The sequence below is a fragment of the Lasioglossum baleicum genome, chromosome 8 (assembly GCF_051020765.1).
Source record: "Lasioglossum baleicum chromosome 8, iyLasBale1, whole genome shotgun sequence".
In the NCBI taxonomy this organism is placed as follows: domain Eukaryota; kingdom Metazoa; phylum Arthropoda; class Insecta; order Hymenoptera; family Halictidae; genus Lasioglossum; species Lasioglossum baleicum.
The window spans coordinates 2,310,788-2,338,636 of record NC_134936.1 but is presented as its reverse complement, the minus strand read 5'-3'; the positions used below and the strand labels follow the sequence as shown (position 1 = coordinate 2,338,636).

Sequence of the window (27,849 nt, the reverse complement as noted above, 5' to 3'; positions counted from 1 at the left end):
CGATAATATTTGGATATGTTGTCAAGACCATGATTCTGAACAACATTTCCCTTTACAGTTTCTGTCGATCGGCTTTAGTTTACGATATTATTGTAAAAATTTGTAATTGTAAATCGATCGATGTACTATTTCCTATCCGATTTCGATAATATTTGGATATGTTGTCAAGACCATGATTCTGAACAACATTTCCCTTGACGGTTTCTGTCGATCGGCTTTAGTTTACGATATTATTGTAAAAATTTGTAATTGTAAATCGATCGATGTACTATTTCCTATCCGATTTCGATAATATTTGGATATGTTGTCAAGACCATGATTCTGAACAACATTTCCCTTGACGGTTTTTGTCGGTCGGCTTTAGTTTACGATATTATTGTAAAAATTTGTAATTGTAAATCGATCGATGTACATACTATCTCCTCGCCGATGTCGATGAGCTTCATTTCAAAGGAAAAAGATATTTAAAACATCGAATTTATAACATATTTCAAAGTCATCGAAATCGGTGAGGACCCACATCATCGGCAACTTTACCCGAACGATAGAAGAAGCACAAACTTATTGAATTAAAAACTCACTTATTCAGCCGTAAATCCATTTGACTACCACATACAACCACCACACTTTTACATAATCTTCGAATCGGTGTTTTCGAGAATCATATGATTCTCAAAAATTCAATGCCATATGATTCTCGAAAAATCAATATCTCCTTGGGAACGATTTCATTTGTTTTAAACGACGCCTTCATCGAATACATTGTACGCTGGGAGAGCACAGTTTCGCGCGGCATCGCGAAGAGTATCGAACTCTTTCCGCGTCGGAGTAAGTAATTTCGTTCGATATCAATACGAGTTATAAAAGTGTGCTACGAGTTCAACAATTATGTAAAAGTGTGATGGTTATATGTGGTAGTCAAATGGATTTACGGCTGAATAAGTGGGTTTTTAATTCAATAAGTTTGTGCTTCTTCTATCGTTCGGGTAAAGTTGCCGATGATGTGGGTCCTCACCGATTTCGATGATGTTTTGTCGCGACCGTCGTGTCCGCGAGTCTATCGTTTGGTTGTCCGCCGAATTAACTTTGGACAACTATTTCAATTTATCGGATCGGATTGGATGGAATGAAGGAAATGTAAAAAATGAAAGAATTGCGTTTCGTCCTAGACTTGCCGGAGGACTCGTCAGTAAGGCTGTGCCGACAAGTCTTGCCTTATACGCGCGCAGATCAAACCGTGTTGATCTGTATTACTTCGCTTGCACGATATCGGTAGCAAGAAGTGTAACGCTCGGTTGGGTGGTTAGTGTCACTCGTTCGAAGGATCGTAACGAACTGACAGTGAACTCGACTTCCATCCAACACGAGTTTTTTTGAGAAGCGCCTCGTGGATGAGAGGTTGGCTTTAGAGTAGGGAAAAGAATGAATCGTCTTTTGTTCTAATGGTAAGCAACCTGGTTGGTGCTGTCGATCTTTCGCTTCCAATCAGGACATCGATCACTCTTTACACTTTCTTTCGATTGGTCGATTGGAAAGAAGAGTAGGAGTATGCCCGAGTTGGAGAACGAGAGGTTTTCGATTGTTTATGAACATGCAGCATTTCCATGTGACGGGCCTGCGAGGGCAATGCCATCTCTTGGTTTACGAGAGCAGCAGTGCAGATGAACCGTATACATGCGAATTGTTTATTGTCCGAAATATACGTACACAAATCTTCGATATTAAGAATTGTGTATGGGTCGGCCGATGCACCCTTGGAAGCATGTTGTAAGAATTTAATGGTGTCCCTTTTCCGTAGATTTACGAGCTAGCGCGCATCCTTGAAACAAGATGGTCGAGGGTGAACGTGGATACTTGACCGAGATTAACGAACGCGAGGATTCTTTAGACTTTAGACTGTAGATATTTTATGACTGTGCATACAATCGACCCATATCGCGATTGGGTTGTTCCGAAGGTTGCAATACCTGAAGCGAATGCCGACTGTTTTTGGTCAGTTACGGTATATCAAATTATTTAATCTCTAACGGTTTCCTGGGCACGACAATGTTGCAGAACATTCGAGAATCGACTCTCCGTGTCTCTGATGTTTGGGGGGACGAGCGATTGCTAAAAACAAATACCGATCTTGCATCGTCGTGTCGCTGTTATAAGGAAAAACATTGTAAAGGGGGGCTCGATCGTAATGTATTTTCGAGGGAAGACCCGTTAATAAATCGTTCGTTAGAAATCGAATATTTGCGAGGGACAACGATTCTTGAGACGGAACATGCTCCCCCTCGTTGATCGATTCGATCGATCAAATGTAATATGATATGAAGATAAGATGGACTCACATGACTACGTTGAGATAGCGGCACCGATTGGTCGTGCACTATCAGTTATGGGAAGAGGTGCTAATCTCTTGACATTTCGTTTGTACGTGCCGTTGATGGTACGAACGGTCACAGCACGCGTGACGCCGTCTGTTCCTGGGTGCACCTGTAATATTCGGCCCAGATGCCAACACAATGGCGGTAAGGTGTCGTCCTTCAATAAGACAACCGTTCCTGGTTGGATGTCATGAGACCCCTTGGTCCATGTGTGACGAACATTGAGTTGGTGTATGTATTCTTTGTGCCACCTGGTCCAGAAGTCTTGCTTTACCTTCTGTATATGTTGCCAGGTGGACAAGCGATTTGACGGCGTTTCGCTGAAATCAGTCTCGGTAATACACGTTAAGGAATCACCGATCAGGAAATGGCCAGGTGTTAAAGCGGAAATATCGTTCGGGTCTGACGAGAGTGGAGTCAGAGGACGCGAATTTAAAATAGCTTCGACCTCGATAACGAACGTATTGAATTGTTCATACGTGAACAATTCCTCGCCGACGACTCGCTTGACGTGATGCTTGAATGATTTTACGGCTGCTTCCCACAACCCGCCAAAATGTGGGGATAACGCAGGGATAAAGTGCCACGATATTGCCTTGGAGTTGAGGAAGTGGTTGAACTTCTCGTCTTTTGACAATGTTTGCTGAAGTTCCATCAGCTCGTGGTTGGCACCGACAAAATTTGTGCCGTTGTCCGAATATAGGTTTTTGCAAATACCTCTTCGTGCAATAAATCTTTTAAGCGCTGCCATAAAGGCTTCTGTGGTGAGATCGCCGACTATTTCTAAATGAACGGCCTTCGTCGCGAAGCAGACGAAGACGGCTACATATATTTTGACTCGAACTCTGTTTCGAAATTGCCGCTCCTTTATGTAGAATGGACCGCAATAATCAATTCCACTATTAACGAATGGGCGTCCTTCGGTGACACGGGCAGCAGGTAAATTACCCATGATATATTCAACTGTGGGAGGTTTTATACGGAAACATCTAATACAATGTCGCACTATTTGGCGCGTAGTGTTCTTTCCGTCGATTGGCCAGTATGATAATCGCACGTCGTATAAAGTCGCAGTGATTCCAGCATGATGATTCCGTTGATGTGAATCGCGAATTATGAGTTTAGTAATGTGATGACTTCGAGGTAGAAGTATCGGATGCCGTTGTTCGAACGGTAGCGTGGAATTTTGCAGTCGACCTCCTACGCGCAATATTCCCTGTTCGTCGAGGAATGGAGTTAGCGGTTGTAATTTGCTCGTGTTAGATAGATGACCAGTTTTCAAATCATGTATATCACGAGCGAAAGTGACGGATTGAAGTAATTTTATGATTTGTCTGTTCGCGTGCTGTATCTCTTCAATGGACAATGGCCCGATAGTCCGACGACTCGTTCGGAAACGTAAACAATAAGCGACGATTCGCCTGAGTTTTTGAATACACGAGTATCGCTGAAGGATTTCGTCGGTTTGGATTATCGACCCGACCAAACATGTAACCGTTCGTACTTCCGGTAGCTCATCGCATATGGTGAATCTTGCGGATGGCCACTTCGCTTGTTCCTGAGCAAGCCATTCGGGACCATACCGCCAGAGACGATTGTTGTTAAATTCTGCTGTGGTCATTCCTCGCGAAATGAGATCAGCTGGGTTGTCTGCGGAACGTACATATCGCCACGACTGTATTTCTGTTTTTCGTTGGATTTTGGCCACGCGATTCGCGACGAATGTCTTCAAGGTAGAAGGTTGCTTGCGCAACCAACTTAAAACTATCGTCGAATCGGTCCAGAATACTGATTTATCGATGTTGTGAGTCAACGCACTCCGCACGGTTTGCGATAGCGTGGCTAGCAAGGCAGCGCCGCACAACTCTAAACGAGCTAGGGTTATTTGACTGAGGGGTGCGACACGTGATTTGGCGCAAAATAGATGCGTATGAATGCCGCCGAAATGATCTGTTGTCCGGATGTATAAGCACGCGCCGTAAGCCCTTTCACTGGCGTCGCAAAAACCGTGTATTTCGGTCTGTCTTGCGCCCTTTGTCCTAACGAAGCGATTGAATTCGAAATTATTGAGTAATTGTAAGTCGTTAGCGAAGTTGGTCCATTCTGTGTGAATGTTGGCTGGCACGGATTCGTCCCACGTGATTTTTAACGCCCACAATCGTTGCATGAATATTTTTGCTGTGATCGTGATCGGTCCGAGTAACCCGAGTGGGTCGTAAATTTTCGCGATTGTGGATAGTATGTTCCGTTTGGTGATTTCCTTGGTCACCGTTGCTTGTTGAACTGAATATCGTATAACGTCTTGTCGTGCGTCCCATGAAACACCGAGCGTTTTCATCGCGGGCGCGTCTCCCAGAATTTTTGGGTGAATTGAATCCTTGCTCAGGCCCGAGAGCAATTTCGGTTCATTTGATGCCCACTGCCGAATGTTTAATCCTCCTCTTTTCAACAGGGTAATGATTTGACGTTGTAATGATCGCGCTTCTGTGATTGAATCGGTACCGGTCAATAGATCGTCGACATATAAATCTTGTTTGATACGTGCTGCGGCTTCCGGGAAATCGCGTTCTTCGTCGTTTGCTAATTGATGTAAACATCGGATGGCTAGATATGGTGCTGGAGCGAGTCCGAACGTAACGGTTGTCAATTCGTAGGTTTTGATGTCCTCGTTCGGGTCTCGCCATAGTATTCTTTGAAAAGCGCGGTCTTCGGGTCGAACTAGAAATTGGCGATACATTTTCTCGATATCGGCCGTTATCACGTATGCGTGCATTCTGAATCTTAATAAGAGTGAAAAAATATCATCTTGTAGAGTGGGACCGATTCGGAGTGTATCATTTAAGGATATGTTCGTATTTGTCTTAGCGGAACCGTCGAAAACTATGCGGATTTTTGTGGTTGAGCTCGTTGGTTTGAAGACGGCATGATGCGGCAGATAAAATCCGGGCGTTTGAATGGTTGTGACTTGCTTCATGTGTCCGAGGACGCGGTATTCGTCTATTACTTCTGTGTATTTTTTTTTTAAATTCTGGATCGCGTTCCAGTTTTCGTTCGAGGGCTAAGAACCGATTCAGAGCGCGTGAACGAGACTCCCCGAGTTGGGTTTGCTTTTCGTTGAAAGGTAACGCTACCATATACCGACCGGAATCATCGCGCGTTACGGTGGCCGCGAAATGATTCTCGCAGGCTTGATCCTCGATTGACCGAACTCGCTCGATAGTTCCTTCTTCTATTTCCCAGAACTTCCCTAAATCGAACTGTACGTTTTGGGTAAATGTCTTGCGGCTCGATCGCGACGCTGAGAGGAGATCGCCTCCTATAATCCATCCGAACTGAGTTTTTTGGAGTATGAGATCAACGTTGTTTCGATTTGACAAATTGATTTGTCCGATACTAAGACAGGATAATGTAGGCCCAGTGCCGAGTAGCATATCGATTTTTCCCGGACGATGGAATTCGGGATCGGCTAGACGGAGATTAGTCGGTATACGAATGTCTGTTCTGTCGATCTGATTATCGGGTAATGTTTCTGCTATGCGTGGGATGATGCAAAATGTTAACGTCCTCTGATAATTTGTCAATCTCGATTTTATCGTGGCGGTCATGAGATTGCTAGTAGTCGTGTTGAGTTGGTTCAACGCTTCGATGACGGCGGTTTGTCGAGTAGTTGGTAGTTGTAACCGGTTCGCTAGCTCATCTGTGATAAGATTCGCGTTGGAACAGGTGTCAACCAACGTGCGACACGGAATCAGGTTTCGATCGCGATCCAAAACGTGAATGATCGCGGTTGTTAATAGACCGTTTGTTGTTTTGTTCGACAAAAACGAGTGATTGTTAGACAAGAGCCGGTTCGCGTTTTCGGAGACTAGTCATGTTTCTTTGTCAGGAATCGTCGGTCTCTGTTCTCTATGCAATCTGGTATTGTGTCTCTTACCACAAATGCGACACCGACCCTTTATGCATTTGTCAAGAGTGTGACCTGCTAGTAAACAATTCGAGCATAGATTTGCTGCCGTAGTCGCTGCCCATCGTTCATCGATGGTCATGTTCCCAAATGTAGGACACGCAAATAATTTGTGTGTCGAAGACTTGCAGATCTGGCATGCTTGAACGTTGGTTGTCGTTGTGAATGTTCGTTTATTCGGTCTCGGAGACGCCGATGTTCCTTTCGATATTGTCGCGAACGTTCGTTTCGGGGCTCGCGGTCGAAGATTTGCCGACGGTCGACTAATTTCTGGCAACGCTTTCCTGTATTGTTTCGTATTTGCCGGTGCGGCGCGAAAATTGCCTTGATGTGAAGCATTGCGAAGATGTTTGAACATGTCTGATGCGAGAGGCATGCCGGTATCTACAAGGGTTTGTTCCCAATTTCTGCGCGTTTCGTCGTCCATGCGATTGATAGCGATAACCGTGATTAGATCGCTCGCGATGTTTTCCCAGGATCTACCGAGCGATTGCAACGAGCGGATGTGCGATTGCATATAATTTATCAGGTTATTTATTTCGGCTGGTGAACCGTTGAGCATAGCAGGTGTCTCGAGTAACAATGTGGTATGACGTAGAATGAGCGCGCGTTGATTGTCGTACGTTTCTAATAATTGAGCCCACGCGGCCTTATAATTCTCCTCGCTCATTGTGAACGATTCAATGGCCTCTTCGGCTTGTTCTGTTACCGATAGCCTGAGATAATTGAAACGTTGGATATCGGTGAGTCCTTGGTGACCCTGGATCAAGCTCAAGAATGCGTCCTTGAAAGGCAACCATTTCTCGAGCCGTCCATCGAAACGCGGAAGACGAATTTTGGGTAAATGCACCCCGGTGATGCTGGTAGATGTGGATGGAGCTGGTGAATCAATCGCGGTTCTAGTCGATTGCCTCTGTGCCGTCGGCGATTCATCGAGTATTTGTATCGCGGTGGCTAGCGCATTGTAATACGAATCTCTCACGGCCTTTCGTTCAATTTGTAACTGTTCGAAGTTTTCATGATGACCTAGCTCGTCTTGGGCGTCGTTGAACGCGTCGAATTGTTTCCTGAGTTGTTCTACCCGTTCTCGAAGTATTGTACGCGCGGTCGCGGACTCTTGATATTTCGATAATTCGTTAGAAAAGTCTGTTAGATCCGACTTGAAAACGCGTTGTTTAACCTTGAGGGCGTTAATACGCTGGCTTAACTTGCTCGTGTTTGCCATTTTACGAATGTCTCGATGGGGGTGGCCAATAAACGATCCTGATCGGAAAATTCAAAAACGTGCCAACCTTGAGCTGATACGGTTGATTGCTATCGCTGGCGGTTGCTCAACGTTGTCGGCTGATCGTGGCTGCTCTCTGCGTAAGCTGGTCAACGTTGTCGGTTGATCGTGGACGCAATTCTCTCAATGATTGATGATTTCCACCTTGAATTGTCCTTGCACTCACTGTACACTCACAAGGTCACCAGATCCGGCTCGAAGGACCAAAATGTTTTGTCGCGACCGTCGTGTCCGCGAGTCTATCGTTTGGTTGTCCGCCGAATTAACTTTGGACAACTATTTCAATTTATCGGATCGGATTGGATGGAATGAAGGAAATGTAAAAAATGAAAGAATTGCGTTTCGTCCTAGACTTGCCGGAGGACTCGTCAGTAAGGCTGTGCCGACAAGTCTTGCCTTATACGCGCGCAGATCAAACCGTGTTGATCTGTATTACTTCGCTTGCACGATATCGGTAGCAAGAAGTGTAACGCTCGGTTGGGTGGTTAGTGTCACTCGTTCGAAGGATCGTAACGAACTGAGAGTGAACTCGACTTCCATCCAACACGAGTTTTTTTGAGAAGCGCCTCGTGGATGAGAGATTGGCTTTAGAGTAGGGAAAAGAATGAATCGTCTTTTGTTCTAATGGTAAGCAACCTGGTTGGTGCTGTCGATCTTTCGCTTCCAATCAGGACATCGATCACTCTTTACACTTTCTTTCGATTGGTCGATTGGAAAAAAGAGTAGGAGTATGCCCGAGTTGGAGAACGAGAGGTTTTCGATTGTTTATGAACATGCAGCATTTCCATGTGACGGGCCTGCGAGGGCAATGCCATCTCTTGGTTTACGAGAGCAGCAGTGCAGATGAACCGTATACATGCGAATTGTTTATTGTCCGAAATATACGTACACAAATCTTCGATATTAAGAATTGTGTATGGGTCGGCCGATGCACCCTTGGAAGCATGTTGTAAGAATTTAATGGTGTCCCTTTTCCGTAGATTTACGAGCTAGCGCGCATCCTTGAAACAAGATGGTCGAGGGTGAACGTGGATACTTGACCGAGATTAACGAACGCGAGGATTCTTTAGACTTTAGACTGTAGATATTTTATGACTGTGCATACAATCGACCCATATCGCGATTGGGTTGTTCCGAAGGTTGCAATACCTGAAGCGAATGCCGACTGTTTTTGGTCAGTTACGGTATATCAAATTATTTAATCTCTAACGGTTTCCTGGGCACGACAATGTTGCAGAACATTCGAGAATCGACTCTCCGTGTCTCTGATGTTTGGGGGGACGAGCGATTGCTAAAAACAAATACCGATCTTGCATCGTCGTGTCGCTGTTATAAGGAAAAACATTGTAAAGGGGGGCTCGATCGTAATGTATTTTCGAGGGAAGACCCGTTAATAAATCGTTCGTTAGAAATCGAATATTTGCGAGGGACAACGATTCTTGAGACGGAACAGATGACTTTGAAATATGTTATAAATTCGATGTTTTAAATATCTTTTTCCTTTGAAATAAAGCTCATCGAAATCGGCGAGGAGATAGTATGTACATCGATCGATTTACAATTACAAATTTTTACAATAATATCGTAAACTAAAGCCGATCGACAAAAACCGTCAAGGGAAATGTTGTTCAGAATCATGGTCTTGACAACATATCCAAATATTATCGAAATCGGATAGGAAATAGTACATCGATCGATTTACGATTACAAATTTTTGCAATAATATCGTAAACTAAAGCCGATCGTCAGAAACTGTAAAGGGAAATGTTGTTCAGAATCATGGTATTGACAACATATCCAAAGATTATCGAAATCGGATAGGAAATAGTACATCGATCGATTTACAATTACAAATTTTTACAATAATATCGTAAACTAAAGCCGATCGACAGAAACTGTAAAGGGGAATGTTGTTCAGAATCATGGTATTGACAACATATCCAAAGCTTATCGAAATTGGCGAGGATTCACATCATCGAGAAACTTTTGTTCGTTACGACATCGCGGCGTGCCACCGACACTCGGCTGCCGGCGCGCCGGGCTGCACGCGTCTAGCTCGCGCTCTGATTGGTCCCTGTTTTTCGTTAATAACTCGTTAACGAAGCCGCGGACGACATTTTTTCAAAGGAAAATGTCGCTTGAAATGATCCCAGGAACCTCCCATTTTCGGCTCCGGACCTAATTTTGAGACACCCTGTAGAGATCATCCGTCAGGATTATTGACTCTCGGCGTCAACACGCTGGTATGTTTCACATTCGTTCGCCGACAATTAATATACTCGGTGTTGTAAATCAATACCGTGAGGTAACCCTACTTCTCCGAAATACAAAAGTTCTCAGAAACCGTGACGAATACGGTTTCGCTCGCGAATCAAAAGAAACTTGCACACGGGCAAGATAATATATTTTTAACCGAAAACTCCTACTACAAATACGGTCGCCAAACGCGATACTTCAAATCAGGGTTCACAACCCAGTCAAAGTTTATTACTATAAACTTTGAAAAGACGTTCGCTAAATGCGATTATCAAAGAAACTTGCACACAGGCAAGATAATATATTCTTTCCCGAAAACTCCTACTACAAATACGGTCGCCAAACGCGATACTTAAAATTATAGCCCCAGTACACCCACGAGACGCTACGTCTGGAATCGTTTCAACAATCGTTATTGATCTGGATTTAGATGTTAAAGGTACATGGACTGCTTGATTCGATCGTTATAACACGAGTGTACCCTGCCGACTTCTCGGAGAGGTATCGCCCCTGATCACACGCAGAATACTCGTCACATTTGCCTCACCAAAAGAATACACCCTTTCTGCACCAAGCGGTGAGCCCGTTTGTACTCCGGTTCAGTGTCTAGTCACTCGTATTGTGCTAATCAATTCTACAGTTTATAATTCGGACAACTAATGACCGTCAAAACACATAGATACTCTGCCGATTGCTCGGAGAAGTATGCTATATGCCAACACGTACAAGGCGCCTCTTTACTATGCAACACCAAAAGAATGAATCCTTCTGCGCTATTAAGCGAGCCTGATTCCACTCCGGTTCTGGAATAGTAAATCGACACAGTACATAATCACTCTTGTCATTTGAACGTATAAACCCCGACAGATGACGACCGTCGTATCACATACGTACTCTGCCGATTTCTCGGAGAAGTACATATATGCCGACACGTACAAAACTCCTTTTACTAGGCTTCACCGAAAGAGTGAATTCGTCTGCGCTATTAAGCGAGCCTGATCCCACTCCGGTTCTAGAATCGCAAATAAGAGTCGTACTAAATCCTTCTGTCGTTCAATTATGATTTTAATGATAATCACACGACTCTATCTATCGACAGTTCCTATTAGATTTCCGTCTTCTCGTACGTTACCTTTACACTTGACTCTACGCCGACACGATCGTTACACACGATAATAGTTATTAATCTCGGCTGTGCCACAGTACAAGACGAAGGCAATCTAGGCAGTTTGACTAGAAATGCGAAGTCGGTTTGACTTCTCGAACGAGTACCGGTTTTCGCTGGATCTATTAGAGTCGCGTGTTACTAGACCCGCTTCCAGACGTAGAGTGACGAATTTGCTTCGCGCATCGACCTCCTTCGATCTGTATCGAGTGGGAATCGGTGCGCGCGCATCCTAATTAGCGGTGATGATCTGCGGTCCTTTATTTTGACAAGGATCGCAGATCTTGTCGCGACTCGCTGTGGTGGGGATTCGCTATAGTCCCTCTCGCTCTCATTCAATATGTAACTGGTACGGTTACAAGTTCGTTTCAAGTAAAAAAAACTAGTGTCTCACAACCCAACCACTATGGTGTCTCATAACCCAACCATGATGCCATTCCGAATGTGACAGAAAAAAACAATGTTTTGTCGTATACGCGCAAAACTCAATATTGCATCGTAAAATGTAAAGAAAACACTAAATGAAAATGCATCACCTTTTTCAATTGATTCACTCAACAAAATAATGTTTTTAAAAAAATGAGTAAAAGTTTTACACGACGTGTTTACACACGATGTCCGTATCTAATATAAGCAACACGTCTACAGGGTGTCCCAAACTAAGTGTAAGTCCCGGAAATGGGAGGTTCCTGAGACCATTCTAAGAGACATTTTCCTTTGCACCAATGTCAACTGCGGCTTTGTTTAGGAGTTATTAACGAAAAACACGGACCAATCAGAGCGCGCCCTGGGCCGCCGCGCCGCGCCGCACAGTGGGGTATTTGGCCTGTTTAGCGCGCCAAAAGTCGAAATTTTTACTTTGTTCAAAATGACTAAAACTTTTTAGCCATGTACCTGAATATATATGCAAGTAATCTACAATAATATTTTTCCATAAACGGTAGTATTTAGTAACCTATAGATACTTGAAAGTAACATATTCTCGTGACCGAGAGAAGCATGGAAAAACTTGTGTTAAAGAAATGATCTTTCTCACAAGTTTAGTGTATCAAATCGAGATAAAAACATACCTAGGATGTAAAGGAAGGTTTATAGAGTAATTTTACTGCTTTTTGTTTTATACTCTTCGGTGGTTTTGATAGAATAAACAATTAAAAGTGATATAATTTTTTTTTCAGAAAATCAATATGTATCATGTAATAACTTTTTTTCTCCGCAAAACACCCCTCTAATTTTTTTAGGGGTTAATCATTAGACATTGCTTTAAACAATCGTGAAAAGTTTGCGTGCGATCTCGTGCTGGAACATACCTTTTTATGCGATTTAGATCAGTATGGCATGAACCGACCGTATATCATATGACTGATAATGATGAAATAACTGAGCTGTAGGTGATAGATACTTGGAAGTAAATGAAGGAAAATGAAAGTCATTATTGCTAGAATATTAATTTATATTATAAAGAAAAATTAATAAAAATTAATTAATATTTATAATATATTTTTTTTTTACGAAAAAATGTTTGAAACAAAAGTTTAACAGTATTAACCTCAATATAAACTTCAATACATAAAACTTCGAAAAAATTTTGTTTAAAACAAAAAAACAAGGTCGCTTCGATTTTTTAAACATTAAGTTGTATTTTTGATTTGATAGTGTTGTAGCTGGTGTTAAGACGAATTCAACGATATATAATAGTATGACCTTCACACTATTAATAACGTCGCAATAGTTTTGGCGCGCTAAACAGGCCAAATACCCCACTGTGCGCCGCGCCGGCAAACGAGTGTCGGTGGTACGCCGTGACATCGCAACGAACAAGAGTTTCTCGATTATGTGAATGCTCTCCGATTTCAATGAGATTTGGATATGTGGTCAAGATCATTATTCTGAACAACATTTCTCTTTAGACTTTTTGGCGATCGGCTTTAGTTTACGAGATTATCGCGAGAAACTTTACTTGTAAATCCATGGGATCGATGTAATACTAGCTTCTATCCGATGTCAATGAGCTTTGGATATGTGGTCAAGACCATTATTCTGAACAACATTTCTCTTTGGACTTTTTGGCGATCGGCTTTAGTTTACGAGATTATCGCCAGAAACTTTACTTGTAAATCCATGGGATCGATGTAATACTAGCTTCTATCCGATGTCAATGAGCTTTGGATATGTGGTCAAGACCTTTATTCTGAACAACATTTCTCTTTAGACTTTTTGGCGATTGGCTTTAGTTTACGAGATTATCGCGAGAAACTTCACTTGTAAATTTATTATGGGTGTTCATGATAGCGGACACGGCCTGCTAATGTCTCCGAAACTAAAGCCGACCGTCAACCATTTCAAAGGAAAAAGATATTTAAAACGTCGTGTTTTATAACATTATTTCAAGGTCATTGGAATCGACGAAGACCCGGATCATCCTTACCCGACTTACGGCAACTTTACCCGAACGAGGAAAGAGGCAGAAACTGATTGTTTTAAAAACTTACTTATTCAGCCGTAAATCCATTTGCTGCTTCGAAATGTGTGTCAATGGGTCAGTCGGTGACTGCACAGGTGTCTTCAGGTATACGACAGTACCGTAATCCAAGGGGCGTACAGCCAAGTCAACGAACTGCACAGACGGTGGTAGAAGGCCTAAGGGATGCGCGGTCAAGTCGACGATCCAGAATTTCACTTTCACTTTCGAATCGATAAATAATTCGTATGTTTATTTCACACAGATGCCTTGAAATTTCTCCAAACTCACAATCACTGTTCACATTTGTCAACACATAGTTATGCACTAATATAATAATTGCCATATCCCTTGTACTGCTGCACAAATCACAACAATCAGGTAATGCAATCACTAGACCACGGATTTCATGCATTTGTCGCAAACATGAGTAGGTGCATTTTAAGACAGTAGAGAGATTAAAATAATTTCAAAACACCATAGGATTTTTTTCAACTTCTTAAAATGATCACAGTGAGAATCAAATATCTGTCTGGCTCCTGTCCCTTGTAATAGCGGCAGCCAACATTAATTTTGCATACAGATCCGCAGTCTAGTGATTAGTTTAAATATCAATATCAAAAACACAGCTAATAGCAACCGTTAGCTTTGAATTGACAAGTCTTTGGAGATGTGCTCTCTACCGCGGCTCGAACGACACTGATTTTCCGCAAGATTTTTCTAAAGAATTTAGGAAGGGCATTTAGAGTGTCGAAATTCGAAATGCACGCTGTAGCACGTTTACGAAAACGACGGGACGGTTAGACGAAAAACAGAATGCGAGAAGGACCGCTGTAAGATTTATGGCAAACACATGTTTAGTTTTTCCTGCAGATTGGTACGCAGAGTCGATGGGTAACCATTCGAAAACATCGTCTGTCCTTCTTTTAGAAAGTTTCTTAAGGAAGGTATAGGACAATAGGGATGCTCTACGCTGACCTGACATTTTTACCCGTTGCTGGGTAAAAGCGGTCCTTCTAGCATTCTGTTTTTCGTATAACCGTCCCGTCGTTTTCGTAAACCTGCTACAGCGTGCATTTCGAATTTCGACACTCTAAATGCCCTTCCTAAATTCTTTAGAAAAATCTTGCGGAAAATCAGTGTCGTTCGAGCCGCGGTAGAGAGCACATCTCCAAAGACTTGTCAATTCAAAGCTAACGGTTGCTATTAGCTGTGTTTTTGATAGTAATATTTAAACTAATCACTAGACAACGGATCTTTATGCAAAATGAATGTTGGCTGCCGCTATTACAAGGGACAGGAACCAGACAGATATTTGATTCTCACTGTGATCATTTTAAGAAGTTGAAAATAATACTATGGTGTTTTGAAATTATTTTAATCTCTCTACTGTATTAAAATGCACCTACTCTAGTTTGCTACAAATGCATGAAATCCGCGGTCTTCTGATTGCATTATCTGATTGTTGTGATTTGTGCAGCAGTACAAGGGATATGGCAATTATTATTAGTGCATAACTATGTGATGACAAATGTGAACAGTGATTGTGAGTGTGGAGAAATTTCAAGACACACATTTCGAAGCAGCAAATGGATTTACGGCTGAATAAGTGAGTTTTTAATACAATCAGTTTCTGTGCTTCTTCTCTTTTTTTACGATTATCTCGTAAACTAAAGCCAACCGCCAAATAGTATACAGAGAAATGTTGTTCAGAATAATGATCTTGACCACATATCCAAAGCTCATTGAAATCGGATAGAAGCTAGTAGTACATCGATCCCATGGATTTACAAGTAAAGTTTCTCGCGATAATCTCGTAAACTAAAGCCAATCGCCAAAAAGTCTAAAGAGAAATGTTGTTCAGAATAATGGGCTTGACCACATATCCAAAGCTCATTGACATCGGATAGAAGCTAGTAGTACATCGATCCCATGGATTTACAAGTAAAGTTTCTCGCGATAATCTCGTAAACTAAAGCCGATCGCCAAAAAGTCTAAAGAGAAATGTTGTTCAGAATAATGATCTTGACCAGATATCCAAAGCTCATTGAAATCGGAGAGCATTCACATAATCGAGAAACTCTTGTTCTTTGCGATGTCACGGCGTACCACCGACACTCGCTTGCTGGCGCGGCGCGGCGCGGCGGCCCAGGGCGCGCTCTGATTGGTCCGTGGTTTTTCGTTAATAACTCCTAAACAAAGCCGCAGTTGACATTGGTGCAAAGGAAAATGTCTCTTAGAATGGTCTCAGGAACCTCCCATTTCCGGGACTTACACTTAGTTTGGGACACCCTGTATACACCTCGGTGCTAGCACAAAAACTAGCAGACGTCAAAACAAAAATTTGACAGCAGACAGATTGGTATTATCGCGATTGCGCGATGGATAAAAACGACTGTCTCACAACCCAACCCGTCTCACAACTCAACCTCTTCCCCTATAAATTTTTCCCATTTTCAAAATCGATTTTCTCGAAAAATGGGTTCGCGTTTTCGGCTAAAACCAATTGGATAGTTCATGAGGGTGCGTAAGCTATGTGCACACAATAACTCGTTGCGATCCGGCGTTCTCGATACGCGAGGTCTCCTCGTAAGAATGTCACGTGCAATTTGTTGTTTTCACGTGACATTGTGGCGCCCAGCTTCCTACGCTCGCCATAAGAGGGACAGATAGACAAGGACCTTTCTTGCTAGTTCTCGATTCGTACTAGCCTTCCGACATCCCAACGTCTAAACAGGTGTGGGCACGGGTGGAGCCCCTCAAACGCCTGCTTCCCCCACCAAGCTTCCTTTCGGTGGCGCTCCTCGTGGCTCCGATGCACGAGACCTGCGCACTGCTTGCGTCAAGCGAAACGCGTCCTTCCTACATAGTAACGACGGATGCTGGTGGGGGACAGTGGGCGCTACGGTGGGGACAGTTTTGCCTCAATTGAGGCGAAAGTTCCCACGCCTGGTCTAAACCAGGGCCCGCTAGATAGCCTTACTGACGAGTCCTCTAGCGGGCCTATGACGGAACGCTCCTTCCTTTTTACTTCTCTCTTTCATATTTTTCAGAGCTCCACAACATGATAGTAATGTGTTTCTACAATATAATACTTGATTACGAAAGAAAGTATACTCACATGTCGTAGGGCCTCATTCCCCACATGTGAGCGACGGAGTTCACCAACCAGGTTTGGTGCAAGGACAAAGTATATCTCGCGACGGTTGTACACCAGGAATATAATGGTTTCTCGCCGAAGAAGTAGCAAGGTACCCACATCCTGTCGGAATTGGAGGATCAACCCAAGTAGCCACGTACGTCCCTAAAACGTACGTTTCAGGTTCAGTTCTCGTCCAAACGTCCTACGTACATTCTGCGTACGTTTTAGGGACGTACGTGGCTACACGTGGCTACTTGGGAATGTACTGAACGTGTCTACGGAACCAGTTACCATTCGTGTTCTGGAACCGAATCAACGCACAGTGGTCCCAAATCGCGAAAAACCGGCCAAAACCTCTAAATCAGTGATTCCCAAAGTGGTCTATATCGACCCCCAGGGGTCGATTCCGAACTGCAAGGGGTCCATGACAGCGAAAATAAAAATTGGGGGTCCATGAAATGTAAATGGGGGTCCACGAGTGTTTCGTAGCAAAAGAACGAAACACGTGGAGTCTTCGTCAACAAGGTTTATGACACGGACGTGACGGAAACGATATTTTTGAGATTAATGCATATCTACATTTGGCAACCATTTTGTAAGAAATGTGCGTCCGTTTACAAGCGGCACAGATGGCCCCTCGACTTTTAACGTATTTATTTTACGAAGAGGCCTTTTTCCCTTTTTTACACCGTTCCAAATGACTTCGGGAAAAGGGACCATAAAACGATACCGAGGGTCCTTAATCCGGGTACGCGAGGGCCCCGAACGGAATCAGTGGGTCCTAGCCCATGTGCAGTATATCCAAGCAATTGACATTACCCTCGGTCTGCGCCAGGGCGAGGGGTCATAAATTAAGAGGCCCACTTGGGATATTATGAACGCGCTGCTCCGAGGTCATACTATGAATATTTTTCTGGAAATCCACTAAAACGACTTGAAGGAGTGACTTCCTCCTCCACGGATCAGGAAGACCCCCCTCCCTCAAGTCGTCTAGCGAATAGGGATGATTTTTCCCCCAGTTAACGGATATCTCCGCCTAGTTGATTTTTCTTTAAATAGAGCTGACCCCGGAGCAGGAGCAGGATTCAAGTGCTAAGATTTGACGGACTAAGAGTGTAGATTTTGCGGTGTGTACGTCCATAGTTTAATAAAGCACATTTCCTTGTCGCTTAACGGATCCTCGTGTTTGTGAAGTGTTTTTTATATTTAACCACCACAGTTCCTTTATCAAACACAACACATTTGGCATGCAACGTTAGTAAGTAAATTATTTTTTATAATTTTTTTTGTAGTTCCTCCGATTGCATAGTGTCGTCAGAGGAGACCGCCATAAGCCATATCGCGAGACGGGATACTTTGATCGATCGATTTTGGCGATCGTCTTTCGATTCTGGCGATTGTCTTTTCACAATTCGGGCCGTCCTCCGGCCGAACATCGCGTCGTGCGACCTTTGTCTTATTCAGTTATTCGACAGACGCGATAACCAACGCATCGCATTATTATATTCACTCTTAATAAACTCTTGTTCTGTTTACCGTTATTAACTACGGCTTATTCCTCACCACTGCGTGTCTCCAATCGCAATTCCATTTACAATATATAGATACGTCGATCATAACTTGAGGTAATAGTAGTTCAATATTCAAGTCAACCATAATTACACGAGTCTTCCCTAATAGTTTTTTTCCAATGTTTTAGCAATCGGTATTATATGAGCCGTTATTTTTGAAAGTGGTATAAGTCCATTTTTTTATACATCGAGATACGGGTGGTACAACCGAGCAGGGGGTGATACTACATGTAAAAATAAGTCGAAAAAAAGGAATAACATTTTTTTGTTTGACGCTTTGTTTTCGAGAAAATCGAGTTTGAAAATGCAGCGAATACACGTGTATTACGTCCCGGGGTCTGACTCGCGCGAAATTATCGTTCTGCGACCCGTTCCCCTTACTGGACGCTCGAATACGATACAACCTTTTGTCCACGCAGCACGTACGTTCGACGTCTGACTGGGAACCACGACTTTCTCGAACACGCGTATACTACTTAACGCTTACAGATTAAGTGGATTCGCCCGAAACGGCGGACGACAACGGATATAGATGAGGCGGGAGGATTCTCGCAGGGAATCGCTTGGTAACTTATCGGACAGTAGAATATGGCGGCCGGTGAATACGGGCAGGTTTCTTTCAGGCGAGCTGCTCCCATTGCTCATTGATGGCTACAATCGAATCAGGCTGGGTCGTCACAGGGAGAACGACGATCCTAATTCGTCCTGGAAAGATCACGTCGCTGATGATCCTCGGTTGGCGTGGGATGCCCCCATTGATTAATTTTGCCAGCAATTGAAGAGATTTTAAGAACTGTTCTACACAAACCTGCATATGATGTAATAAAAAAAATTCCTTTGAGCAACAACACTGTTCAAAGACGTATTGATGAAATGAGTTATGATATTGAAAGCTTCTTGTGCAAGTATCTGCAAACGACTCATTTCTCTATACAACTGGACTAGTCAACTTTACCTGGCATATGTTCGTTTTGTTATGGACCAAGAAATCCACGAAGAACTGCTCTTTGCGAGAACTTTGACAACAGACACTAAAGGGGAATCAATATGTAATGTTTTGAAAGATTATTTCATGGAAAAAGCGATCCCTTTATCAAACATAATATCAGCGGCAGCAGATGGAGCACCGGCCATCTTTGGGCGCTATCGTGGATTTATAAGGCATTTAAAACAAAATGTACCCGGGGTGTTTGCAATACACTGTGTCATTCATCGACAACATTTAGTTGCTAAAAGTCTGAGTGGAAGATTGCATCAATCTCTTCAATTTGTCATTAAAGCAGTAAACCAAATTCGAAGTAACGCGTTGAATACTAGGTTATTTGCGCAGCTGTGTGAGGAAAATGACGAGAACTTTCATCGATTGCTCCTTCACACTGAAGTACGCTGGCTGTCAAAAGGCTTATGTTTGACAAGATTTCTTTCACTGTTTGAGACAGTTTTGGAGTTTTTGGATGATAAAGATCCAATTTTAAAAGAAAATTTAATTAAGTGGAAACCAGACATTGCTTATTTAACAGACTTGCTTACTAAATTTAATGAAGTTAATTTGCAGTTACAAGGTGACAGTCTAAATTTGATAAAAACAAAGTCCATCATTTCAGCTTTTCTTGCCAGAATTAAGCTAATGAAGCAAAATATTGGACACACGGCGCGTATTTTCCCAGTTTCCCAATTTGTCACAGACAAACTGCCAGGATGATGATGTTTCAACCTACGTTCAACATTTAAATATGCTTCACACAGACTTTGAAAGTAGGTTCGAGGATGTTTTAACTATGGAAATACCACAATGGATTACCGATCCATACAGTGATATTGAAGAAACGGATGTCATATTACAAGAAGAACTAATCGGAATAAGCACTAACGAAGAACTTAAGGTACAGTTCAGAAAGGGATATCAGCAATTTTGGCTCCAGAGAGATATACCTACTACTTATCCAGTATTATGGACTATCGCGAGAAAGTTTTTGATAGCTTTCCCATCTTCGTACCTCGTGGAAATGGGTTTCAGCGCGGTTACCAATCTTCTTACAAAAAAAAGAAACAGATTAGAAATCACCGATCGAGGAGATTTAAGGTTAAACCTAACGAAGTTGAAGCCAAATATTGAAAATTTGCTATTAAATCATCAAGCTCATCCCTCCCATTGAAATCATATATTTTTCTGTGTAGTTATTTTATGTTATAATTTTACTAGATTTGCATTTTGTGCCGTTTTAATTAATAAATGTATAAAACTTAAAATGTGTTTTTTTTACTTTTTCACTCTACAGTTAAACCTATCAAAGTGAGTAGCACTGTGTCAGCTGTCAAAAACATATTTCAAGTCGATGAATTTGTAACAATTCAATATTAGAAAGGCGGGGGTCTACACAAAACAGAAAAACTTGGCAAGGGGTCTGCGAGACAAAAAAGTTTGGGGACCTCTGGTATAGGTACTGTTCGATTTCTTCAGATTCTCAACTTAACAATTAGCGCCAGGTCGATCGACAGCTGAGAAAAGAGTAATCTACAGTTGATGTAGAGGATCCCGAAGGACTCGAAGGACCTGAGGAAGTAGTCTTCGACACGTGATCCCGGTTCGAAGGAAATGCGCCGCGGAAATCGTTTACTTGCTCTACTAGTTCGAGTAAACTGATGGAAATCCTCCCGAACTGCATAACGTTCTTCAGCTGGTCGACAGTGCGTGGATTATGGATGAAATTTTTGGTTGAATTATTCAAGAGACGTGATCGACTGGTTGCTGCGCATTACCTTTGAGAAATGAGCGCTGCTATTCATAGAATTTATTATAAACTGTGTGTTGGAAATCGCCCATATAGATGTGCGATCGTGTTCGATGCATCGAGCAGGCCCAATGCCACCTGTGTGTTTCGTGGCTGACGGCCGGTAGAGGGTGATGCTGTAACGCGATAATGCATGGATGGATGGATGAATAGTCAGTCTGTGTGTAACACTTCCTAGAGACAATCGGAACACTGCTCTGTATCATCTCTGTATATTTCCGATCCACCTCACTTTGTAATTACATAACTTATAATAAATTCAATAGGTTATGGGCCCAGGGCAAATTTTTTTAACTGCGCGAAGTGAGTAAAAAAATAACGAAAGTAAAAAGCAAGGAAGTGAAAAGTGAAACGAAAAAAAAAAAACATGGCCACGATCAACCCCAATCACATACCAAAGCTAGGCGAGAAAAACTACGAGACATGGAAAATCCAAGTAAAAAGTCTACTCGTCTACAATGAATTGTGGACATATACAAATGGAACAGAGCCCAAAACTGCAGAGAACCAACGCGAATGGGACAAAAAGGATGATAAGGCGTTGGCGTTGATACTTCTCAGCGTACAAGAAAATCAACTGAACCACGTGAAGAGGGCAAATACATCATATGAAGCTTGGGAAACTCTAAAAAGAATATTCGAATCGAAAGGCCCAGTGAGAAGAGCAGCATTGTACAGAGAATTACATAGAATGAAAAAAGGGCCGGATCAAACGATGACGCAATACACGAATTCCTTCCAGAACAAGCTAGAGCAACTGGAAGAAGTGGGGGTAAACATACCCGACGATCTACGATCGATAATGTTGTTAGGGTCGTTACCGACAGAGTACGAAAACTTTGCCGTCGCAATAGAGACACGTGACGAACTTCCTAACCTCGAAAGCCTCAGAATAAAGCTTATCGAGGAGGAAGCGAGAAAAACAGAAAACAACAACATCACACAAGAAGAAACTCGCCAAGACAGTGCCATGATGTCGAAGAAGAAATACAACAACAAATACTCAAAGGACTGGAAACACACAAATAATGAATGAAGTTCCAGGGAAATTGCAACAGGTGTAACAAATATGGACATCGTGCGAGTGAATGCCGTTCAAGGAACAACGAGTACACACAGAAAAACAACGATGCAATACTATGTACAGCATTATACAATATGGAAAGAAAGTCAAACGTATGGTTTTTAGATAGTGGTGCAACTGCCCACATGAGTAACGAAAAGAAAAAGTTTGACAGAATCAAAGTCCATGAAACACAAATCTTCACAGCAACGGAAGAACAAGTGTCATCAACAGGAAAAGGAGATATAAGTATACAAGTTAATGTGGCGAGCAACCAGAAAAACAAAGTGCAACTGAAAGAAGCAGTGTTAGTGCCTGGTTTTAAGAACAATTTGCTATCAGTGTCACAGATAACTAAAAACGGGTACAGAGTGACATTTTATAAAGACGGTGCAAGTGTGAGACGTCCTGATGGCAGCATTGCGATGCGTGCAAAAGAACATAATGGTTTATACATGGTGCAAGAGGCTGTAGAACAAAAGGAGTGCGCTATGTTACAAACCGAACAGTCCAGTGCGTTGATTAAGTGGCACAATAGATTAGGCCACCTAAATTACAATGATGTGCGTAAACTAAATGCAAAAGATATGGTAGCTGGCATATATGATAACATTGAAAATTCAAACCCTGTGTGTAAAGTGTGCAGTAAAGCAAAAATACACCAGCTACCATACAAAACATCAACGTCTCGTGAAAAAGAAGTGCTAGGACTAGTACACAGTGACATTTGTGGCCCGTTCAGTGTTGAATCTTTAGGGGGAGCACGCTACTTCATTACATTTATAGATGACAAAAGCCGTTACATACACATCAAACCATTGAAGAAGCGATCGGAGGCATTGGAAGCGTTTAAAGAATATAAGGCTTATGCAGAAAAACACACAGGGGCAAAAATAAAGAAATTAAGAACGGACAATGGAACCGAATATCTATCACGGGAATTCAGTAACTTTCTGAAGGAGGAAGGAATAACCAGACAATTGATGGTTGAATACACTCCGCAGCAGAACGGAGTAGCTGAAAGAGCCAACCGTACCCTTGTTGAAATGGCTCGCTGCATGCTAACTCAGACAGGGATACCGCTAACACTATGGGCTGAAGCAATAAACGCTGCAGCATATACAAGAAACCGATGCCCAACGAAGGCGAATCAAGAAGCCACCCCTCATGAAATATGGACAGAGAAGAAACCTTACATAGGATTCATGAGAAGTTTTGGGAGTCGAGTAATAGCACTCGAAAAAGGAAAAAGCAGAAACAAGTTTGCAGCAAAAGGAAAAGAGTACATCCTAGTGGGATACTCAAATGAAGCCAAGGCCTACAGACTATGGGAACAAGGAACCCGCACCGTAATAAAAAGAAGGGATGTGCGATTCCTTGAAAATTGGACCGCTACACCAATGGAAAACAAAGTCACATTCTTCGAAGCACCTATGCAGCCTATTTCCAGTGAGCTCGAAGAAGTAAGGGAAGAGGAAGACATCACTGAAAAAGAAACACAACAAGAAAACATTCACGATGAACTCCAACCCATCGTCTCAAATCCATTAACGAGCAAAGGCCCTGGACGACCAAGACTCGAGAGAACTGGAAAACCAGACGGGCCCAGAAAAATATATTCCACACGAGACACCAACGAGGAACCAAGGAATATACAAGAAGCAATTACCGGGCCAAATCAAGAGAGATGACTGGAAGCAATAAATACCGAACACAATGAATTACTACAAAACAACACATGGACCCTGGTGAGTAGACCGAAAGATCATAAAGTATTAAAATGTAAATGGGTTTTTACGATAAAGAGGAACCAGGACGGCTCAATCAATAAGTATAAAGCAAGGTTGGTCGCAAGAGGGAATAGACTTTGACGAGGTTTTCGCACCCGTGGCAAGACTGGAGACAATACGCACCCTCCTTGCAACCAGCGTCATAAGAGAGATGCATGTGCACCAACTAGATGTAACGACCGCATACGTGCAGGGAGAACTGCATGATACTATATACATGGAGCAAGCGGAAACGTTCGTAGAGCCAGGAGACGAAACCAAAGTCTACAAATTAAACAAACCTCTGTACGGTCTGAAACAAGCTGGTCGAGAATGGTACCGTAAATTAGACAATTACTTAATTAGTTTAGGGTTCAAAAACACAGTCGTAAATCCATGTGTGTATGTAGGTTTGAAAGACAATCAAAATACGGTTATAATAGTGTATGTTGGCGATTTGATAGTCGCGTCCGTAAACTTAAAAAAAATGACGCAAATTAAAGAAAAATTAAAGAAACAATTTAAATTGAAAGATCTCGGAAAAATTAAAGACATATTAGGTATGCGAATAGAAAGGGAAGGCGATATCGGAGATATTAAAATCAATCAAAAGCAATATATAAACAATGTATTAAAAAGATTCGGTATGGAAAATTGTAATCCGATATCGACTCCATTAGAATCAAAGATAACCGAAGAAAAGGAATCCGAGAATAACGCAAGTCAATGCGACGCGATAAACGAACCGTATCGAAAACTCGTAGGGTGTATTAACTATCTAGCCAACGCGACGCGTCCGGACATTGCATTCGCGGCTAGCTTATTAAGTAGATATTGCAACGATCCCAAACCAACTCATTGGACAGCAGCGAAGCGTGTTTTGCGATACCTGAAGGGAACTATAGAATACGGGTTAAACTACAGTAAAACCGAAAAACATGTAACCGCGTACGTAGACTCCGACGGGGGGGGGGGAGATCTAAGAGACAGGCGATCGAATACGGGATATGCAATATACAGGGTGTCCCAAAACCCCTTCGACTCCGGGAAATGGGAGGTTCCTTAGGTCATTTGAAGCAACATTTTCCTTTGCACCAATGTCAGCCGGGGCTTTGTTTAGGAGTTATTAACGAAAAACACGGACCAATCAGAGCGCGATCTAGACGCGCGATGGCACGTTCAGCCCGGCGCACAGTGGGCTGGATCGAGAAATTTAGTGACATTTCACGAAAGAGTCGACTTTCTCATATCGATTTCTAATAAATTCGTATTGCTTCCTAAATGTCCATCAACATCGAAGCGGAAAATATTAATGTTCGTTCACAAAAACTGTAGTTAATATAAATTGACAAAGATAGACATTTGGGATGCAGTATTTTTCAGCGAAAAATTGCTTCTTTTCATCGAGGTGTCCTGATTACCCTATTTAATATTTCTTCTGGGTCTTTTGTGTAAATGAAAAACAGTCCTTTGCGGTAACAATTAACGCTGTTAGTTGAGGATGGTTGCTCGCAATCTATTAACAATTAATATTTAATGAAATGAATAAAATCTATATACTTTCTTAGAATTTGCAAGGTGTATCTTTTAGGGAACCTAACGGAACCTAATCGGATAAGTCAGATCATTTTCATTGGACCTTCCTCTACATATCCCCACAAAAATCATATCCGAACCGATCCGATATTGGAAGTTATGATTGTTTAAAGTTATCGGGACGTGCCACCTGACGCATAGCAACTCACATATAGTACTTAAATACCATCCAAATATGAATATTTTTGCAATTGCATTGAAAGTTCGTACCTACCTAAAACAAGTATGTAATTTTTAACAATTAATTAAATAAAAAAAAAATTATTGTTAAAAATATAATGAACGGTAATAATATAACTAGACTAAGAGTTTCTTAAATAAGTATATGTATAGTTTATTAAGTGTATTTAAGTATTATTAAGTTTATTAAGTGTATTTAAGCGTTATTAAGTTTATCAAGTATTGACACATTTGTGATATTAATATACATAATACATAAATATACATAAATATATAAATTTGGAAATTTGGTAAGTACAATGACGTTTAAGCATTTGTTATAACAAAGACGATACTATGCTCATGCATAGTGCAGATATTGTAAAATATGCCTTAGTACCAATTGGCCAACTTAGCGAAGAAGCACAAGAAACTCGGCACAAAGATTTTAAGAAATTTAGGAGCAGAAATAGTAGGAAAAATTCAAGAACAAATACAAATAAAGACATATTTTTATTTATTTAAAAAAAAATTTTTTTTTTCTTGTTTTTTTTATTAGTGATACTCACTAAGAAAAACTAAGAAACTCTTAGTCTAGTTATATTATTACCGTTCATTATATTTTTAACAATAATTTTTTTTTAATTTAATTAATTGTTAAAAATTACATACTTGTTTTAGGTAGGTACGAACTTTCAATGCAATTGCAAAAATATTCATATTTGGATGGTATTTAAGTACTATATGTGAGTTGCTATGCGTCAGGTGGCACGTCCCGATAACTTTAAACAATCATAATTTCCAATATCGGATCGGTTCGGATATGATTTTTGTGGGGATATGTAGAGGAAGGTCCAATGAAAATGATCTGACTTATCCGATTAGGTGCCGTTAGGTCCTCTAATTATTATTATTATTATTAAACAAATTGACCAAAAGTTTACCAGTTACCATCAATTTAAAAACGTTTTGGTAAGATAATTGGCTTATCTTTTATATTTGTTATCTTTTTGTTGATATTTTTATCTTTTATAAACACATTACACATACATGAAATAATACGAAATAACAAAGGTCGTAATATATAGAATAGACATGATTTTAAAACAATTAAATTGAAAAATTATTTATAATTATTATAAATTATTATAAAAAATATCTTTTGACACGCTTGTGAGACGTTTTTACCTCCTCAGTACATTTTGTATGCGTTGATTATAAAAAGATTTCTTGAATTTATATTTCACGTATTCTATAAAACATTACATGTATGAAATGTAAATATAAAATACATATTTAGTAAGTAAAAAATAGTTTGGAAGATTATACTTAAACAATTTTATTTTAATACAAAAATTCAATGAAAATTAATTAACAATTATTGTTTAACAAAATAGAAAAAATTTTATTTGTTTACAGTTAAAATTCACTATTTTTTTAATGAATTTTAGTGCAAATTTCATCCCGATATCTCTTATGGTTCAAGAGTTATAACAAGATGTCACTAAATTTCTCGATCCAGCCCACTGTGCGGCGCGCCGGGAGACGAGCGTGGTGTAACGCCGCGATGCCGTAACGAACAAGAGTTTCTCGAGATTATGTGACTCCTCCCCGATTTGGATGAGCTTTGGATATGTTGTCAAGACCATGATTCTGAACAACATTTCCCTTTACAGTTTTTGTCGGCCGGCTTTAGTTTACGACATACATAATTGTAAAAACTTGTAATTGTAAATCGATCGATGTACTATCTTTTACCCGATTTGGATGAGCTGTGGATATGTTGTCAAGACCATGATTCTGAACAACATTACCCTTTACAGTTTTTGTCGGTCGGAAGAACTTTACTTGTCAATTCATATGGGTGGATCTCTTTACCCGACTTACGGTAACGTTACCCGAACGAGGGAAGAAGCAGAAACTGATTGTATTAAAAACTCACTTATTCAGCCGTAAATCCATTTGCTGCTTCGAAATGTGTGTCGCTGGGTCACTCGGTGACGAACTGCACAGATGTCTTCAGGTATACGACAGTACCGAAAGCTAAGGGACGTACGGCCAGGTCGACGATGTGCACAGCCGGTGGTAGAAGGCCTAAAGGATGCGCGGTCAAGTCGACGATCCAGAATTTCACTTTCATTTTCGAATTGATAAATAATTCGTATGTTTATTTCACACAGATGCCTTGAAATTTTTCCACACTCACAATCACTGTTCACATTTGTCAACACATAGTTATGCACTAATAATAATT

At 41.4% G+C, this 27,849-nt stretch overlaps 4 protein-coding genes across 5 annotated transcripts in view; 1 reads left to right on the top strand and 3 right to left on the bottom strand.

Annotated features, from left to right (window-relative positions):
- Positions 1 to 27,849, bottom strand: part of LOC143211118 (acyl-CoA Delta-9 desaturase-like) — a 285,417-nt gene that overhangs the window by 64,046 nt on the left and 193,522 nt on the right. The window lies entirely within an intron of this gene.
- LOC143211196 (uncharacterized) lies at positions 1,011 to 5,346 on the bottom strand. The gene is made up of 2 exons (XM_076428663.1): positions 2,647 to 5,346; positions 1,011 to 2,481 (listed from the first exon to the last, which is right to left on the bottom strand). The coding sequence occupies exons 1-2, from the start codon at positions 5,344 to 5,346 to the stop codon at positions 2,341 to 2,343; spliced, it is 2,841 nt and encodes a 946-aa protein (XP_076284778.1). The 3' UTR covers positions 1,011 to 2,340.
- On the bottom strand, positions 6,242 to 7,561 carry LOC143211621 (uncharacterized). Its single transcript, XM_076429453.1, has one exon. It carries the CDS (start codon positions 7,559 to 7,561, stop codon positions 6,242 to 6,244), a length of 1,320 nt encoding a protein of 439 aa, XP_076285568.1.
- Positions 21,376 to 22,037, top strand: LOC143211620 (uncharacterized). The gene is made up of 2 exons (XM_076429452.1): positions 21,376 to 21,780; positions 21,894 to 22,037. The coding sequence occupies exons 1-2, from the start codon at positions 21,376 to 21,378 to the stop codon at positions 22,035 to 22,037; spliced, it is 549 nt and encodes a 182-aa protein (XP_076285567.1).

Bases quoted from the DNA above. Each gene is read 5' to 3' on its own strand.
- LOC143211196 (XM_076428663.1), bottom strand. From the start codon at position 5,346: ATGAAGCAAGTCACAACCATTCAAACGCCCGGATTTTATCTGCCGCAT. The intron at 2,482-2,646 runs GTAAAGCAAGAC...CGAATATTACAG, and splicing joins CCTGGCAACATATACAGAAG to GTGCACCCAGGAACAGACGG.
- LOC143211621 (XM_076429453.1), bottom strand. From the start codon at position 7,561: ATGGCAAACACGAGCAAGTTAAGCCAGCGTATTAACGCCCTCAAGGTT.
- LOC143211620 (XM_076429452.1), top strand. From the start codon at position 21,376: ATGGCCACGATCAACCCCAATCACATACCAAAGCTAGGCGAGAAAAAC. The intron at 21,781-21,893 runs GTAAACATACCC...TAACCTCGAAAG, and splicing joins AGCAACTGGAAGAAGTGGGG to CCTCAGAATAAAGCTTATCG.